At 33.9% G+C, this 16262-nt stretch overlaps 2 protein-coding genes across 2 annotated transcripts; both read left to right on the forward strand.

The window, feature by feature from the left end:
* The first annotated feature begins 4269 nt into the window (after positions 1-4269).
* On the forward strand, positions 4270-7368 carry SNRK2.7 (SNF1-related protein kinase 2.7). The gene is made up of 9 exons (XM_022277545.2): positions 4270-4635; positions 4829-4903; positions 5437-5538; positions 5828-5881; positions 5987-6079; positions 6165-6257; positions 6392-6496; positions 6605-6703; positions 6800-7368. Exons 1-9 carry the CDS (start codon positions 4516-4518, stop codon positions 7091-7093), a joined length of 1035 nt encoding a protein of 344 aa, XP_022133237.1. The 5' UTR covers positions 4270-4515; the 3' UTR covers positions 7094-7368.
* A 4748-nt stretch (positions 7369-12116) lies between these two features.
* Positions 12117-14832, forward strand: LOC111005938 (small ribosomal subunit protein eS6). The gene is made up of 6 exons (XM_022277638.2): positions 12117-12252; positions 12349-12413; positions 13594-13651; positions 13747-13855; positions 13949-14221; positions 14354-14832. Exons 1-6 carry the CDS (start codon positions 12247-12249, stop codon positions 14590-14592), a joined length of 750 nt encoding a protein of 249 aa, XP_022133330.1. The 5' UTR covers positions 12117-12246; the 3' UTR covers positions 14593-14832.
* Positions 14833-16262: the final 1430 nt, after the last annotated feature.

Genomic DNA, 16262 nt, shown 5'->3' on the forward strand with positions numbered 1-16262 from the left:
ATTAGTGGCCATTTTTTATCTTACTATTCAACTACATGATTCCAGATGTTATATTGAAAAAGTCCACTTGTAGTTTAGGTTAATATAGATTATCGATTAAATTAATCAAACCTATTGAATTGGTATTTTTGTTCCCATTCGATTTAATAATGTGTACAGTGATGTGGTTTGTTTCCTAAATGCCCAAGATTGGGACCTGCGTTGCTTGCCTTGCCTCTGCGCCACCTTCATAAAGCAACAACTGCATTTATCGTCGTTTCCCCTGAATTTCCATGGCCAAGTGGCAATGTAAATTGGATATATATTTTTCATTAGCTTAGTCAGACTTCACAAGTTATTTTTTCTATCGTTACTATATTAACATTTTTTTCTCATGTGGCGAATTAATAATTTATGTTCAGGCAATGGTATTATATGATGTTTAGAGTTGAGTGTAAGAAAGAATAAATAGATCTATCAAGTAGATAAAATGAAAATGGAACGAAGTGGCGTTGTTGTCAGGTTTAACCAAATTATATAAACTAAATTAAAATTTTTAAAATTATAGAAGAAACTTGAAATTATACCCAACTATTGCACCAAGTTTAATCTGCTTTAAAGAGAAAAAAAAAAAAGAAAATATTTAATTTGTTCTTTCCCGCATACAAATATGAGAAGATATTGGGAATACTTTTCTAGAGTCCTAAAAACTGCACAAACCCTCTCTTCAAAATTGCTGCTTCCAAGAAAGCGAAAGCACCACGCGACACGCATACGTTGGTAAACCTTACACGCATTCTGTATATAATATATTAATATAAGTTGAATAAATATCTTTTCGTCATCTGGTTTCGCCATTTTCCTTAATAGCGTATGATTATTATTATTTTTTTTTAAGACGAGTTAAATGTACGTCGGCATTTCGTTTTTATGTATCTGTCACGAATGCAGTGCACAAGAAGGGTCGGGTTTTCTCGTGAATTAAATTTAGATTCAATTATAATACGACAATTGTAACATACATGGTTTCGTAAACTATAAGATCAAAAAAGAAGTATTACGTGTCACTTCCAAAAGCGTGGCGAAGGGAAAGACTTTCCCCATTCATGTACACTAATCATGTAATTGATGTGGGATAACTCAACGACTATCTATTACATGGCGGTCAAGAATTAGAGTTGAATTAAATTTTATCATAAGTCAGAGATGCATCTCTATCTTAAGTCCCATTTGGGATGGAGCCCCTGAGAATTAATTATTGTTATTGTTTCTAATTCACTTTCGTGGGACTTTGCTACTGGAGTTTTTTTTGTCGTCCTAGCTAGTAATTACTTGGATTTAGGAGACTACTTTCCATCGGCTTGGATTACGTTAAGAAAGTATTTGATGACTCCAAAAACACTATCAACTCATTGTGATCTCAACTGTCTGGATGGGTTACGTTTAAAATATCGAAAGTATGTTGATTTATATATTGGTTCATGAATTTCATTAATAATTCAGTTTTTTTTTTCTTTTATTCGTTTTTTAATTCAACGTAAGATGATCATTTGGATCTCCGACCATTTTAAGTAATTGAGTTATACTCATTTGATTGAACTAAAATAACTCAAATATCCTTTTACTTACCATGAAATAAAATGTTTGTATATATAGTTACTGTTGGTTCTATTTTATTTGATAAATCCTTTTAAATGTCCCTGGAAGGATTGCATAGAGTGAAGGAAAGGCTTTGAACTATATGGTACATCATCTATCACGGAATCTTTAGTTCAAGTCTCATGTTGCTCAACCTGGACAAACGAACTTCGATTATAGAAATCTACCGCGTAAGCCACACGACATCAATTTTTGTTAGGTTCTTGATTTTTTTAATTTGGGATCATTAATATGCCCCCTTAATAAATTGACTACGATATTCTACTATTTTTAACAAAAATATTAAAAATATATAATAGCTTAATACCTACTCTTTCTACCTACACTATAATTTCACCTTTATAAATCATTGTTTAATGGAAGTATATCCTGCATCATATTTGAACAGTGCCATGATTGCTTGAATTGGACAAATTTATGACCCTCCCAATTAAATTGTCCTACCTTCCATCATTACTTACAAGTCAAAATCTAACATTTTCCACAATCAATATAGTAGGATGACTCAACAATAGTGGCAAGGAAAGAGACTGGAGATCCAAGCATTATAATCCATCCCGTCTTCCTTGTATGATTGTCTTTCGTTAGAAATTATTGGGAAATTGAGAACGAAAGAGCACGATTTCTTCTTCAATCAATCATATATTTTAAAATTAGAGATTTTAATTACATAAACTTGCAAGTGAAGTAATGAAACATGAATTTCCAACGCAGCTGTTCCCCTCGTTAAGGGCAAAAGTAAAATCGACAACTTTTTTTAAGAATCGTAAAATGTGGAGGAAGCGCTGGGCATGGGCGTTGTGGACAGTTAAAAGTGAAAAGCGGTGTCGCGCCAAGAAAGCGCCACTTGCAGTCGCAATTCGCAAGTCGCAACCCCCGGGGGTGGGGCCCACCCCCATTCTTTTTGTTTGTCCCGATGCCTTTTTCGCTTTCTTCCAATCCTTATTTAAGAAAAAGGGAGCCACCACACTCAATCCCCCCTCCAATTCGGTGGACCCCACCACCCCACCTCTCTCTCCGCCGCCCACGTCACCTTTTTCTCTGACAACCGCATACATTAATTCCCAGGCCATACCCCATCTTATTTATTTCCCAATAATTTTTCAGTTTCCTATGACGTAAATCAATTTACATTTCTAAAATTTAATTTGTCAAAAAGAAGTCTATATGTTATATGCATTTCTAAAATTTATATATATGTATATATATTTTATTTGTTTGTGCTCAAAATCAGATTCAATAAGTGTAGGCTTTGGAGTAATGGTATTATAAAACGGATCATCAACATCTGTCGGCCTGATCCATATCAAGCTTAGATAAAGAAAGATACATCCATCGACTTGAGGAGTCTGACCACCGACTTGGGAGCCCGACAACCGTAACCACCGGTCGTAACAGTCCAACTACTTTGTCTCCCATGTCTGCCTATAAAAGGGCACTCCACTCCATTGATCAGGTACTGTGCAGATAGAGGTTATGCCAATTACTGCTGAGCTAAGATCGTTTTGATAATATTAGTATATTGATATACATACATGTTACCCCTTTGTTAAATAATAAATTTATTATATTAAAATAAATATTAATTTTAAAAATTAAAGAGCTCAAATGAGTTTAAACTATTTTTTCTCCTAACCACATATCACTTCATCCGTTCCTGTCTTGTTCATTTTCATTTTTCTTCCTTGTCGTTTTGCGAAAATTAAGGAAAATTCTTCCAATGAATTTAGAAAATTAGCTTCATAGGTGGAGTGGTGCCACCAAAAATCATTGTACAATTCTCTATTTTTTTTCTTGTCCATATAATTTGCTTTCATAAATTATTGAATGAAAACCTAATTCCAAGTAACGTTCCCATCAAAATGGGATGGGAGAATTTGTTTTTCCTTAAAAACATTAAATGTTTTAAATGCGTTCAAGTCCAAATTATCCGGTATATTCAGAGTAACATCACAACATTTACATTATAGAATTTTATAATTGTCAACCTTAACCTGACTATTGATAAAACATTTATCTTTAACAAATAAGTGGGAAGGTATTATTCACATTTTCTTACCCAAAAAAAAAAACCTTCCAAAATTTTAAACGAACTTTTAGAAATTCTAAAAATGTAGTTTCAGATAAAGAAATCAAACTTGCATGCTCAGTTAATTAATATTTTTGGCATTATTTCTAAACAGTTGCGCGCGGTATATTTTAGCAATATTTTCCCGCAGAAACCTAGGCGCAAGCATACAGACAAACAACAAATATGTTACTATTTTGTTTTTTTACTCAGTACTAGTGATTTTACGTATAGAGATGAGAGAATACAGGCGCAATATCGCAATGTTTCCACACTAAAAACATACTCACGCGCTCGAGTAGAGAATATTTGTACTCGCCCAAATAAGGATCATATATTGATTAATATCTCGGCGATGGGTACAGGTACCCTGCATATCGGAGCGAGTGTTGGGAACGCGGAAGCACCGGGCAGCCTTCAAATTCCACAGCCACGTTTGGCAGAGGTAGCTCCGGTTCGCTGAAACTTTGAGCCTATAGAAAAGTGCCACGTGTATTTCCTTAATCGACTTGTCGTCTTCTCTCCCGCCCTCGGAGTCAGGCCTCATGGCCATGGGGACCTTAAAGACTTTTGGATATTGGCATTGATCGGAGTGCTGAGTGCTGAGCCCAACCAATATTCCTCCATAAGCCCTCCTTGCTTTCCATGTCTTTATACATACACACCATATGCTTGATAAATTGCCCAACTGAAAAAGCAGACGCCAACCAAATTGAATCATCAGAACACCTCCACTGCTCTGCTGCTGCTGCTCTGAGATTGCTAAAACTTTTCACTCTGCTGCTAATTCGAAGCTGAACTCAAGGCCAATGGAACGCTATGAGATACTGAAGGATATTGGGTCTGGCAATTTTGGCGTTGCCAAACTTGTGAGAGATAAATGGAGTGGCGAGCTTTATGCTGTCAAGTATATAGAGAGGGGTCAAAAGGTAGTGTTCTATCATCTTCAATAACTTCATTCCCAGTTCATCTCGCTCCCTTCCCAACTCAAAGCTCTAGTGATTTGGGATTTTTGCTGTGTAATATGCTGGCGAAGTTTCTATTGATTCTGCGGAAGCTTTTGGTTCGATGGAAGGGTTGATGGTTGTTCTGTTTTTTTTTTTCCTTGTTTTATTTTTGCAGATCGATGAGCATGTTCAGAGGGAGATAATGAATCACCGGTCTCTGAAGCACCCCAATATCATAAGGTTTAAGGAGGTATGTGATTGGAGGTTGTGGAATTGGTTTTTGATGGTTGTTCGATTCTCCACTGTCGTCAAATTTTTCTGGGTTCACATCAGAACGTGTTCATAGTCATTTGACCACCTACCTCCACATTAAATATTCACGGATTCTTTTATTTTTAATCATTGATGGGTCGGATGCAGTAGTGTATTATGGTTTTGAAGAATATGAAAGAACCAGAGTACTTTTGTTATTAAGAAGAAGTTCTAGTACATTTCGTTTTCATTTTACTTTTTGTGAAATTGTGTACTTTTTTTGAGTTGCCTCCCAGGAAGCATTTTTTGATTCTGTGTTTCAGCTCACTTTTTTTTTAGTCATTTTTCTGCTTTGTATGACTGTCATTGGATCTCTTCTTTCTTCTAAACCTTCCTTTCTTGGCTAAGACTTTGTAATAGTTGATTAAATGTTGTGCTGATTATCTCATTTTGTTATGGAACTTTTCTTTCCTTTATAAAATACATGTTTTTGTTAAATTTTTGTTCAATGGCCTTCTTAAAAAAATGCAGGTCCTACTCACTCCCACACATCTGGCCATAGTCATGGAATATGCAGCTGGGGGAGAACTTTTCGAAAGAATATGCAACGCCGGAAGATTCAGTGAAGATGAGGTAAATTAGGTTGCTACCTGACAACTATCCCTTTTCTTCTTTTCCATATTTGGTTCAATAACTTTCTTAATTAAACAAAGCATTTTTTTTATGTTCTAAGCTTGCCATGATTTCTATAAATTGATGAGAAACTGAATTTCTGTGGATTGTAGAGGGTTTACTTTGGATCTGTTGTTTAGCCTAGAATTAAACTTCAAGACGATTTTTTATGCTGTCCCCAATTTACGTAAATTTGGTTTCTTACCCAGATCTTTGGTTTGTTCTCCTTCTCTTTCTTAAATTTGTACAGGCAAGATACTTTTTTCAGCAACTTATTTCAGGAGTCAGTTACTGTCATTCAATGGTACTGGGCTCTACTTGTCTGCCTGGTTTGTTTTCTGATTAGCGGTTTGCCAAAGTCACATTTCAGGCTAATTTTCTTTTCTTTTCTCTTCCTCTTTATTTGCAGCAAATCTGCCACAGAGATCTTAAGCTAGAGAACACACTTTTAGATGGAAGCTCAGCCCCGCGTCTCAAAATTTGCGATTTTGGCTATTCCAAAGTATGAACTTCAAAACAGTTAACTCGTCCAAATTTACATTTGTTAGATAGTTCACTGTTTCTAACAGATTGGTTTCACTTTATAGTCATCGGTGTTGCATTCCCAACCAAAATCTACTGTTGGAACGCCAGCCTACATTGCACCAGAAGTTTTGTCTAGAAGAGAATATGATGGGAAGGTAATGCCAATGCACTATCTCCACCCCAGCCGACCGCCCCCTGTCTTCTTCTCTTGTCTATATTTATTGCTTTCCCACCACCAACTGTGGTCTCCAGCCATTTCTGATCTCCTTTTTAATATTGTGAGTTGCAGATTGCAGATGTTTGGTCTTGTGGGGTTACTTTATATGTGATGCTGGTTGGAGCTTATCCTTTTGAAGATCCCGAAGATCCGAAAAACTTCCGAAAGACACTCCAAGTTAGTCATTGCCTTTCTTTTTCTTACTCTTCTGATTATGTTCTATTTTCTTTGGTTTATAATGTCTTAACAAGCAAGATATCATTTTTTTTCTTACATTACAAGCAGAGGATTCTTAATGTCCATTACTCAATACCACACTATGTTAGAATTTCACTGGAATGCAAGCACCTTCTATCTCGAATATTCGTAGCCGATCCCGAAACGGTATTCGAACTCATCCGCTGTTCATTTTCTATAAACACCCACATCTTTACAGTTTTTCCACCTTTGAGATATCAACCGAGTATGCATTGTTTGTAGAGAATAACAATCCCAGAAATCAAGAAGCACCCATGGTTCTTGAAGAACTTGCCTGTGGAGTTCACAGATGAAGTGTTGGGAGGCATCCAAAGCAATGGGGAAGATGATGCATCACAGAATATAGAAGAGACCTTGTCCATAGTTCAAGAGGCCAGAAATCCAGGGGAGGGGCTCAAAGTTGGAGGGCAAGGGCAGTTTGTTGGGGGCAGCCTGGACCTGGATGAAATGGACACAGACATTGACATAGATGATTTGGAGGCAAGTGGTGATTTTGTTTGTGCCTTGGAGTGCTAGTCCTTGTCAAGAAGGCCAGGCCAAGTTTGGCCAAACAAATAAAAATGGAATTTATGTTGGGTTGGGGAATCAAATTCTCTCACTTAGTGGGATGAGATGATATCATGTGTATTGCTTGCTGTTCATGGAAAGTTTCTATCTTTGTCTCTTTAAGATTGTGCAGAGTCCATTAGAATAGAAACACTGTAAATTCATGTAGCAGCTCTAATAATCCTAATTATTTCATCTTTCAGCATATAACTTATAAAATTTCTTTCATAAAGAGTTCCAAATCAGTATTAAAGAACGCCATGTGACCAACTGTCATAAGTTGCATTTTGATTCTTAAACTTGTACCCTTAATCCATGTTTACTTGAAAAGGAAATGGAAATGAGTGGTTGAGAATCGTTCTTTCATTTTCAAAGATCCCAACACTTTAAAGTGGAGAGCCAGGAATGTCGTTGTCATTCTCTTATTTTGATGGCTACAATTTAATGTCAATAATAATTCTAAACTAAAGTAAACCATACCAATGATCCCCTTTATTCCAATTCTGGTTGTAGAGTATTATTAAACACATTTTCTAAATTTTTATCACCATCACATGATTTTTCTTCTTATTTAATTTATTTTTCCATGGCGGCCAAGCATTTCCACAATACCAATTATAATTTAATATGGGATACGCATCCACTTTACTTGTACCTATACAATACAATTGCCAATTTTCTATTGTTGCAGTTAAAATAAGCGACTGTGACAGTGACACATTGTTTTGACAAACAAATGGGAAGAGAAATTTTCTATCAAAGAGATAAACTTCATTATTTTATATATGTATATAATTTATATAAATGTGTTTAGAACTTATCAAACCACCTAGCATCCCTTATCTCTCATTAATTAATAGTAGTGGCCCCAAGCCCCAAAGCCATTGACTGATCTCAAGACTGAAAAAAGCATCAACAGGATTCCCAACTGCGCAGACACAACGAAGGATGTATATCTTAAAAAGAAAAAGGTTTATTTTTTAAAATTCATCATTTTGATCTGTTGGCAAAATTTTATCACAAACTTACGTACAATGAATATCCTTTAATATATGGTTATAAATATATTGAGTGTTCGTGTTGTGTTGAAATTGTAATAAAAAACAAGATAAAAAGATAAGATGAAGAGGCCAAAAATATAACTTTTTATTTTTTATTTTTAATACGGAAAGGTCAAAGAACGAATTATAGGTATAGTGACTAAAATAACATTTTGAGTAACAGCTATAAGTTAAACCATTAAACCATAAGCAGCATAAGCAGGATAAATAAAGTTGAAGAGAGATCCTTAAGATTAGATCAGCTGCTAAGTGAGCATGAAAATGTGGTTTTGATATGCAACAGCAATACCTTTCTTCCAGATTAGGGAATGATGATTTGAAAATGCAGAATCAAATCAATGCAAATTTATGCTGTTTTTTCTGTTGTTGAGATCTCAATCTTATCTGACATTGTAATAAGATTTAATGAAGTAGGGTTCTGATTAACCACCTCTGGTTCAAACATAAAATAATGACTGGTAGATTGTATTCGATGAGCATATATCTCTTTAATATTATTTTTTCGTCGAAATAACTCAAAAATATTATTTAAATTGAAAGTCAACGTGAACTTAATTCAGTGTAATTGGTACATGTATTTAACTAAGAAGTCACGAATTTGACTCCCACACTCTCAATCATTGTACAATGTATTTGTTGATGCTGTAAATTTAGCCTCCTCGATTCTCGTCAAATGTGCACCAAGCTCGATAATCACGGGACCGAATACCTGTAAAATCGAATAACCCTAACCAGGTGTGACTTCAGTCACACTGGCACTGATGTCAGCGATGAGAGAATTACTAAGTGAAGTACTTAAGGTTTATTTGCCTACCTTGAGGGTTTATCTAGTGGTTTCATTTGTAGGAGTCTCGCCTTCTGGAATCTTCTCATTGAGCTCATCTATCTGTCATCACTGAATCACAGGAATTCGTGGATCGGGACACCTTTCCCAATGGGAGAGGAGAGAAAGTGTGCTCGGCCCGATCAGCGCTGAATCGGGGTCGGGACCGAACCCCAACTCGCTCGATCTGTCGTTGGGTTCGGACCTCTCTGATCTATAGAGGCCCATTTCCTTACCGGATACAATCCCATAACATTATTCAAAAAAGTTAATTAAATTGGAAGAACTATGAAAGACTAATTATCTAGCTTGACACTAATTTTTTTAATTTAAAAATTTTCAATTTTGTAATTTGTATTTTAGTAAATTGTAATTCCATATATTTTTTTCTGTCCGTAAATATTAAGATTTGCGGACTATGAAGATACTTAATTAGTTGACTGAAAATTGAAGAAAAAAATTAGGTCACCTCGAAAATTTTATTAACTTTTTTTTTTCTTGAAATTGGGAGTGAGATTCAAAATTTTATTATCTTTTTTTTACAACCAATGAGATAGGGAATTCGAACTCATGACTACTTGATACAAATACCAATTATCGTTGAATTAAGTTCATCGGGCAAAAACTTTATTCTAATAAAAAATAGTATAATTTGCCGTCACAATTCATGCTTCTTCAGCTAAATATCTTGTTCAGTAGACTTATTACTAACCAATTTTGACATTCAATGACATAAATGATATAATTGGAAAGAATAAAAAATAAAATATGAGAAAAAGTAGAGGCTGAGTTTGGGAAACAAAAAATATATAAACATAAAAGCATATAGTCGATTGAAGTTTAACAAAGTATGTGTTTGGTTTTCCAGAAAGGTATTTGTACAACCTTAACCAAAAAAATAAAAATAAAAATTGTTTATTTGTTCGGTAACCTACCCTTTAAATTTGTAAAAACAGTCTTCGAATCTTTAAAAAAAAAAAAAGCTCAGATTTTAAAAATTGTTTCAAACACAAGAAAAATGCAATAAATAACATTAATTTTGTGCAAATAGAAAACAAGGGTGAACAAAAAAAAAAAAAAAAAAATATATATATATATATATATATAAATTTTTACTATTAAACTCGCTAAAATGAATCAAAACCCACCTTAAACATTATACTTTCAATTTTATATTGAATCAGATTTGAACTTAGAGAAGCCTTGTAATTTTTACCTAGTTCAATTTATGCTAATCTCCTAATCGTTTTAATTTAAAAAAAAGTAATATAAAAATATTTAAAAATTCAAATTTCAATAACATAGTCAAAATTTTCAGAAAAGTAAGTTTATCAACAAAATCAATTATTGAATAACTCTATTAAAAAAAAATCCAACTACAATATTCTTTTTATTTTAAATTGTGAAATTCCACCAAGTTGATATTAAACATAAATTTTATAATTTATTGAACACACGATAATATAGTATTTAGTGTAATCAAACAGAAAATAATTATAAGTAAAAATTACCATGCATATTCAATTTTTAGATAAATATTGCAACAGTAGTTTGAATTTAAGATGCAATTTGATAAAATTGAAAATTTAAGTTAAAAATTGGACCGTTTTACCGAGTTGAAGGTGAAAGTTGAAATTTTTATAACACTCAAAATTATTTTCTAGTAACCACATATTTTGATACCATTTAACGATTTTTTTTAGTACGTCAAATCTTGAAAATGAAAGAAAGAGAAATCAAATATCTTGATCAACTAAGATATAGTTGATAGATAAGTGATAATTATAAAAACATTTTTTTAATATAACATGTCGGTGTGGAGATCAAACTCATAACCTGATTGAAAGTATATGCGAATTATAAAAATATTTTAAAGCTTAAATTGCGAATATAAAAGATTATAAAACAATATAACAAGAACTAAAATTATTGTAAAACTGATCTCAAATGTCACACCCAAATTTGAACGTTGGCGAGGTAGCGGTACAGTAATCCATCCCCCATTTCATGGGAAGCCGAACTTTGATGGACCATTAAAACGGAAAGGGTTAGGAATTCGATTTGACACTTCTTCCAGTGGACATGGATTATAGCCAATCAACACCGTCCTTGAATTAATTCACTCTATTATTATTATTTTCTTTTTCTGGACACACTCTTATTTTAATTATTATTTAAATATTATTTTAGCATGCGTATATTTTTTTATCATCAATTTTAGAATAACGTTATTTACAAATGTTTGTATCCGGAGTTGATTGTTTTGATCATTTCATTTTTCTTATCTAATAATTTTCGATCATAATTTCAACACTACATTATAATTAATAATTTACTGAATTTCAACATGACATTATAATTAATAATTTATTGAAATAAAACTATAAATTTGTATCAAAAAATTTTCATTGTAAATAGAATCTTGTGTTAAAACTTTATAAATAATGACAAAAATTGTATGTTTTTAGAAGTACATGAACCAAACAACTACATGCTAAAATGAATAAAAGTTTAAAGTGTAACGATAGAAATGGACATCTTAATATTATATAGACCAAAATGAAACAAAATTGAAAGCATAAAAACTAAATTAGAATTTAAAATTTAAATCGGTAACTTTATTAATAATAAATGTAGGGAGGAGAGATTGTACGTCCAATCTCCAAGAAAATTAAAATGCCTTAAAAGCTACTATTTAAATATGGGCTGAAATTATAATTTTCAACAATTAATTATTTTTTGTTTGTTGATTTAAGTCCATCTAAGTGAAATATAAATCTTCATAATTCAAACACTCTTCGACAAGTAGTAATGGTCTTGCTTAAATGATTAGAATGGTTTTTTTTTTTTTTCTTTTACTAATTTGTCGTAAACATACATTTTTATAAAGTAGAATGTCATTACAGTTATTTTCAACGAAAAAGAAGTAGTACAGTATTCTCGTACTATTTTTAAGAGGCTTATCACAAATTTTATGTGTTTAATCAGATTTTAACTTATGGGGTCCGTAATTTTCACACAAATGGGTTCGGCCCAGTTTTGGAATCTGTGCCTATCCTGTCATGGCCCAAGGCCCATACACCCAATGGGTGATGTAAAGCAATTGACAGAAATGTCTCCGGTTTAAATGAAACAACATTCCCCATCAACTTATATTTAATACCCTACCTTTGGCTCAAAAACCCTAATTTGCTGCAAGAGAGCCGGAGCAGGACTGGCATTCTTCGGTTGTAGCGAAGATGAAGGTTTGTTTGGATCTATATTCTGATATTACATGCCATTGAAGCGCTGAATTTTACGGTATTAGTATAGACTCATGTTTTCCCCTTCTTTGTTTTCAGTTCAACATTGCAAATCCCACTACTGGGTGCCAGAAAAAGCTCGAAATCGATGACGATGCCAAACTGTACGAAATTTTCTCTATCTACTGTACTGTTATCTTCTCATTCTTAATTCCATTCTGTTGCTGGAAGTGTGAATTTGATAGACTACGTTAACGAGGGCTTGGAGATTACTTTTGTTGGGTGCATTTGGAATTTCGGATGCTTATAGCTGAAAGAATTTCCTAATAGTTTTGAGCATTAGAATTTAACTCTCTACAGTACTCGGGCGTGAATTGTTATATGTTATCGCACTGAAGTTTTAGTTTGTCACATAAAAATGAAAATTTCTCCTGCTAGCGACTATCAACTGAAAGAAGTGGTCCAAACATGTATTTTTTTTTATATGAAACAGACATACATGGAAACACAAAAAGGGAGCAACAGCCTGAGGGCCGGGGTAGCTGGAACCCCCGCCCAAAGAACCTACAAAAACTAGCCTTTTCATTAGAAGTTGTCCAAATATCTATTTATTGTTCAGGACACTAGCTTTATCATTTATGTTCTAATTTTTCCTTATGACTTTAAGCGCAAGTTTTCAGCCCTTGATAGATCCAGAGATTTCCAAACCAATCATTTTGTGTTCATTGATGAATCTTTCTTAACACGTGTTCTGTGATTTGTGAGTTTACAAACTTTACCAAGTTTTCAAATTGATGTAAGGCGAGTCTATTATGTACCTTGAAGGATAAGGAGGCAAGCTGTCTTAATTTGATTTATTTTGTCTACAGTAGTCTGTAATTTTTCTATTGTTATGCACTCATGCTTGATATCGTTTGGGGAATTTCTTGTTATATGCTGAGTTAGCCTGTAAACTGGAGCTTTTTTCTATTGCTGACCATTTTGTCTTCACATTATCCTAAATTGTCAAGCATGCTAATGTTCTTCCCGTTTTTGTAAGTAGGAGTTTGTCCAATTTCCCAAAATGTTGTTATAGGATGTAATTTTTCTGCTTACAGAATATATGGAAGAACTTATAAACCCAAACAAAGCTCAATTGTGATATCTGGCTCACTGTATTGCTTATGGCTTCCAAGCCTTGTGGCTCTATTAGTTTCAAGTCTCTAACGTAGTATTTGCATAGGTGGATGGCTAGACTAGTCATATTAGGACAAGATGATCTCTAAGATAGAATTCTCTATGCCGAAATATCCATTGTAGTTCAAAAAAATTTGTAGAGTCTCATTCTGGTAATTTTTAATGCAGCCGAGCATTTTGGGACAAGAGGATCTCCCAAGAAGTTAGTGGAGATGCACTTGGTGAGGTGAGTTTTCTGTTTCTCCCCTTTTTATTTAAATTATGACCAGGTATTTTGCCTTTCATTCTGTCATGTTCTCAACTTGGAGGATCCTTTGGCAGGAGTTCAATGGTTATGTTTTCAAAATAATGGGGGGTTGCGACAAGCAAGGTTTTCCAATGAAGCAAGGTGTTTTGACCCCTGGTCGTGTTCGTCTTTTGCTCCACAGAGGTAGAATTCTCATCTTACTGGTTCATGTCATAGAGAGAACTGAGTTTGGTTTGTATATGGAAAATGAAATAAAAGTTTGAGTCCTCGGAACAGGTACTCCTTGTTTCCGTGGGCATGGTAGGAGGAATGGAGAGAGAAGAAGGAAGTCTGTCCGGGGTTGCATTGTCAGTCCAGACCTCTCTGTTTTGAATTTGGTGATTGTCAAGAAGGGTGAGAATGATCTACCTGGCTTGACAGATATTGAGAAGCCAAGGATGCGAGGTCCAAAAAGGGCATCCAAGATCCGGAAGCTCTTCAACCTCTCCAAGGATGACGATGTTCGGAAGTATGTTAACACTTACCGCAGGACCTTCACAACTAAATCTGGTGGGTTTGCTTACTAATATTCAGATCCATAATTATCTAGAGGATATGTAGAAACCATATCATTGTCTTATAGTGTGAATTCCTTTTTTTTGTTGTTCATAAAATTTTGATTGGTTTTCTTCTGACTGGCAGGTAAAAAATGCAGTAAAGCCCCCAAAATCCAGAGGCTAGTCACCCCCTTGACTCTACAAAGGAAGCGAGGAAGGATCGCTGAAAAGAAGAAGAGAATTGCCAAGGCCAAGTCTGAAGCAGCCGAGTATCAGAAGCTTCTTGCATCACGTTTGAAGGAACAACGGGAACGCCGCAGTGAGAGCTTAGCAAAGAGAAGATCCAAACTCTCTGGTGCCTCCAAGCCTTCTACCGCTGCTTAGATCTAGTTCTCCGGAATTTTGTCCCGAGTTAGTTGAGCATTTAGCGTCCATGGATCAAGGAAATTTTGTTTGTGGGCTATCATAGGAGATCGATTTGATCATTTACTTCAATTTTGGGTTTGCTTGTTCGACTTTGTGACATTTTATTATTCTAAAGGTTAATAGACTTATTCCGTGAATTGAGTTATATTTGTTATAGACTTCTCCGACTGAAATATAGTGTTCTTTAAATTTTGAATATCTGGATGTTCCATTGATATCATCTGACTTCTTGATTAGATTTCAAACTTCGTTTAGAAAGATGATTAGTAATATTGTACTAACATTAATGCATGGCTTGTATATTTAAAAAGGGATAATATTAGTTGAAACATAACGTTCGTAATATGAAAATTCAATTAGAGTGTGTAATAAGATGCAAAATCCACTCATTTGTCATTAAACCATGGCTGCTCAGCTTTATACTCTGAAATCTAAGATTTGACGCTAACTATCAACCTTAGGAATAATAATGTGTCCACTCGAAATATGCACAGATGAACTTATTTTAGTTGCGATTGATTTTTTTCTTTTTGGTCTGTTATTGGCAAGCAGTCGTGCCAGCTTTTATGATTATAATGTTTATATAATGTTTGCTTTAATTTCTGCAAACCCTTTTTTAACAATTTTACAAATGTGTTGAAATGGTTCTTGTTCATATTCTTTTTTTTTTCTTGCCAATTAGTCTGTTTTTAGGACTAACAAGTTGGAATATGACAATTGAAACTTCCCTAGATTGACTGTATAATTAAAGAACCTATAGTTGTCACACCTACTCACGATGCTATGATTTTACAGGTTTAAAACAAACAATTGTGACTCTGATTTTTCTCAATTTCTAACATTGTTTCTAACAAATTTTAATGTTAATAAGATCTTGTTTATTCTAAAAAATGAGGATTATTCTCCAAGTATTGTCTTCTATAAGCCAGTAAAGAATGAAAACTACTGTTAAAATGTACACAACTCAATTGACTGATGTATTACTTAGTTTCTTTAATGTTGTTAGGTTCATATCCCTTGCCTCTTGTTGAACTAAACAAATAAACAAACAAAAAATGAGGACTCCTAAATTTCTTCTCTCCTATCAAATATGACAGTTGATCTAATTAATTCATTCCCCATAATGTTGTGAGCATGGATTTAGTTAGTGACACAAATTGATGTAATGCCTTAGAGTTGAATACTATATAAGGATAAAAAATCGTAAAAAAGAGGGAGGAGAGAAGATGAAAAAGGGGAAGAGAAAGGAAAATGACTGATTTGAGAAGAAGGGTAAAATATAATTTCGTAAGAGAATGACATAAGCAAATGTCTAAAAAAACATAGATTTTGAAAAGGTTGATTAAAAAAATATTGTCGGTTTAAAGTGCCTATTCCCTCAAATTTTTCGAGAAAAATGAGTGATTTGAGAGGAAGGGTAAATATATAATTTCACCGAGAAAATGATATAAGTAAATATCTAGAAAATATAGATTTTGAAAAGGTCGATTAAAAAACAATATCGTTGGTTGAGTGTATTCCCTCAAATTTCCCCCATTTTTGGGTATAAAATGACGTATATAGTCACAACTCACAAAGTTGGACAGATATCCTTCCGTGTCCCATGCGTCAGCCCATACCATATCCAG

The sequence above is a fragment of the Momordica charantia genome, assembly GCF_013281855.1.
Source record: "Momordica charantia cultivar OHB3-1 chromosome 1 unlocalized genomic scaffold, Mcharantia_2.0 BLBB01000001.1, whole genome shotgun sequence".
Taxonomy (NCBI): domain Eukaryota; kingdom Viridiplantae; phylum Streptophyta; class Magnoliopsida; order Cucurbitales; family Cucurbitaceae; genus Momordica; species Momordica charantia.

What these genes read in the sequence shown, in the direction of transcription:
- LOC111005938 (XM_022277638.2), top strand. An exon ending in GTGGAGATGCACTTGGTGAG is followed by an intron (nt 13,652 to 13,746) that starts GTGAGTTTTCTG and finishes ATCCTTTGGCAG; the next exon opens with GAGTTCAATGGTTATGTTTT. An exon ending in GACCTTCACAACTAAATCTG is followed by an intron (nt 14,222 to 14,353) that starts GTGGGTTTGCTT and finishes TCTGACTGGCAG; the next exon opens with GTAAAAAATGCAGTAAAGCC.
- SNRK2.7 (XM_022277545.2), top strand. Translation starts at nt 4,516, where the DNA reads ATGGAACGCTATGAGATACTGAAGGATATTGGGTCTGGCAATTTTGGC. An exon ending in GCGATTTTGGCTATTCCAAA is followed by an intron (nt 6,080 to 6,164) that starts GTATGAACTTCA and finishes TTCACTTTATAG; the next exon opens with TCATCGGTGTTGCATTCCCA. An exon ending in GAAGAGAATATGATGGGAAG is followed by an intron (nt 6,258 to 6,391) that starts GTAATGCCAATG and finishes TGTGAGTTGCAG; the next exon opens with ATTGCAGATGTTTGGTCTTG.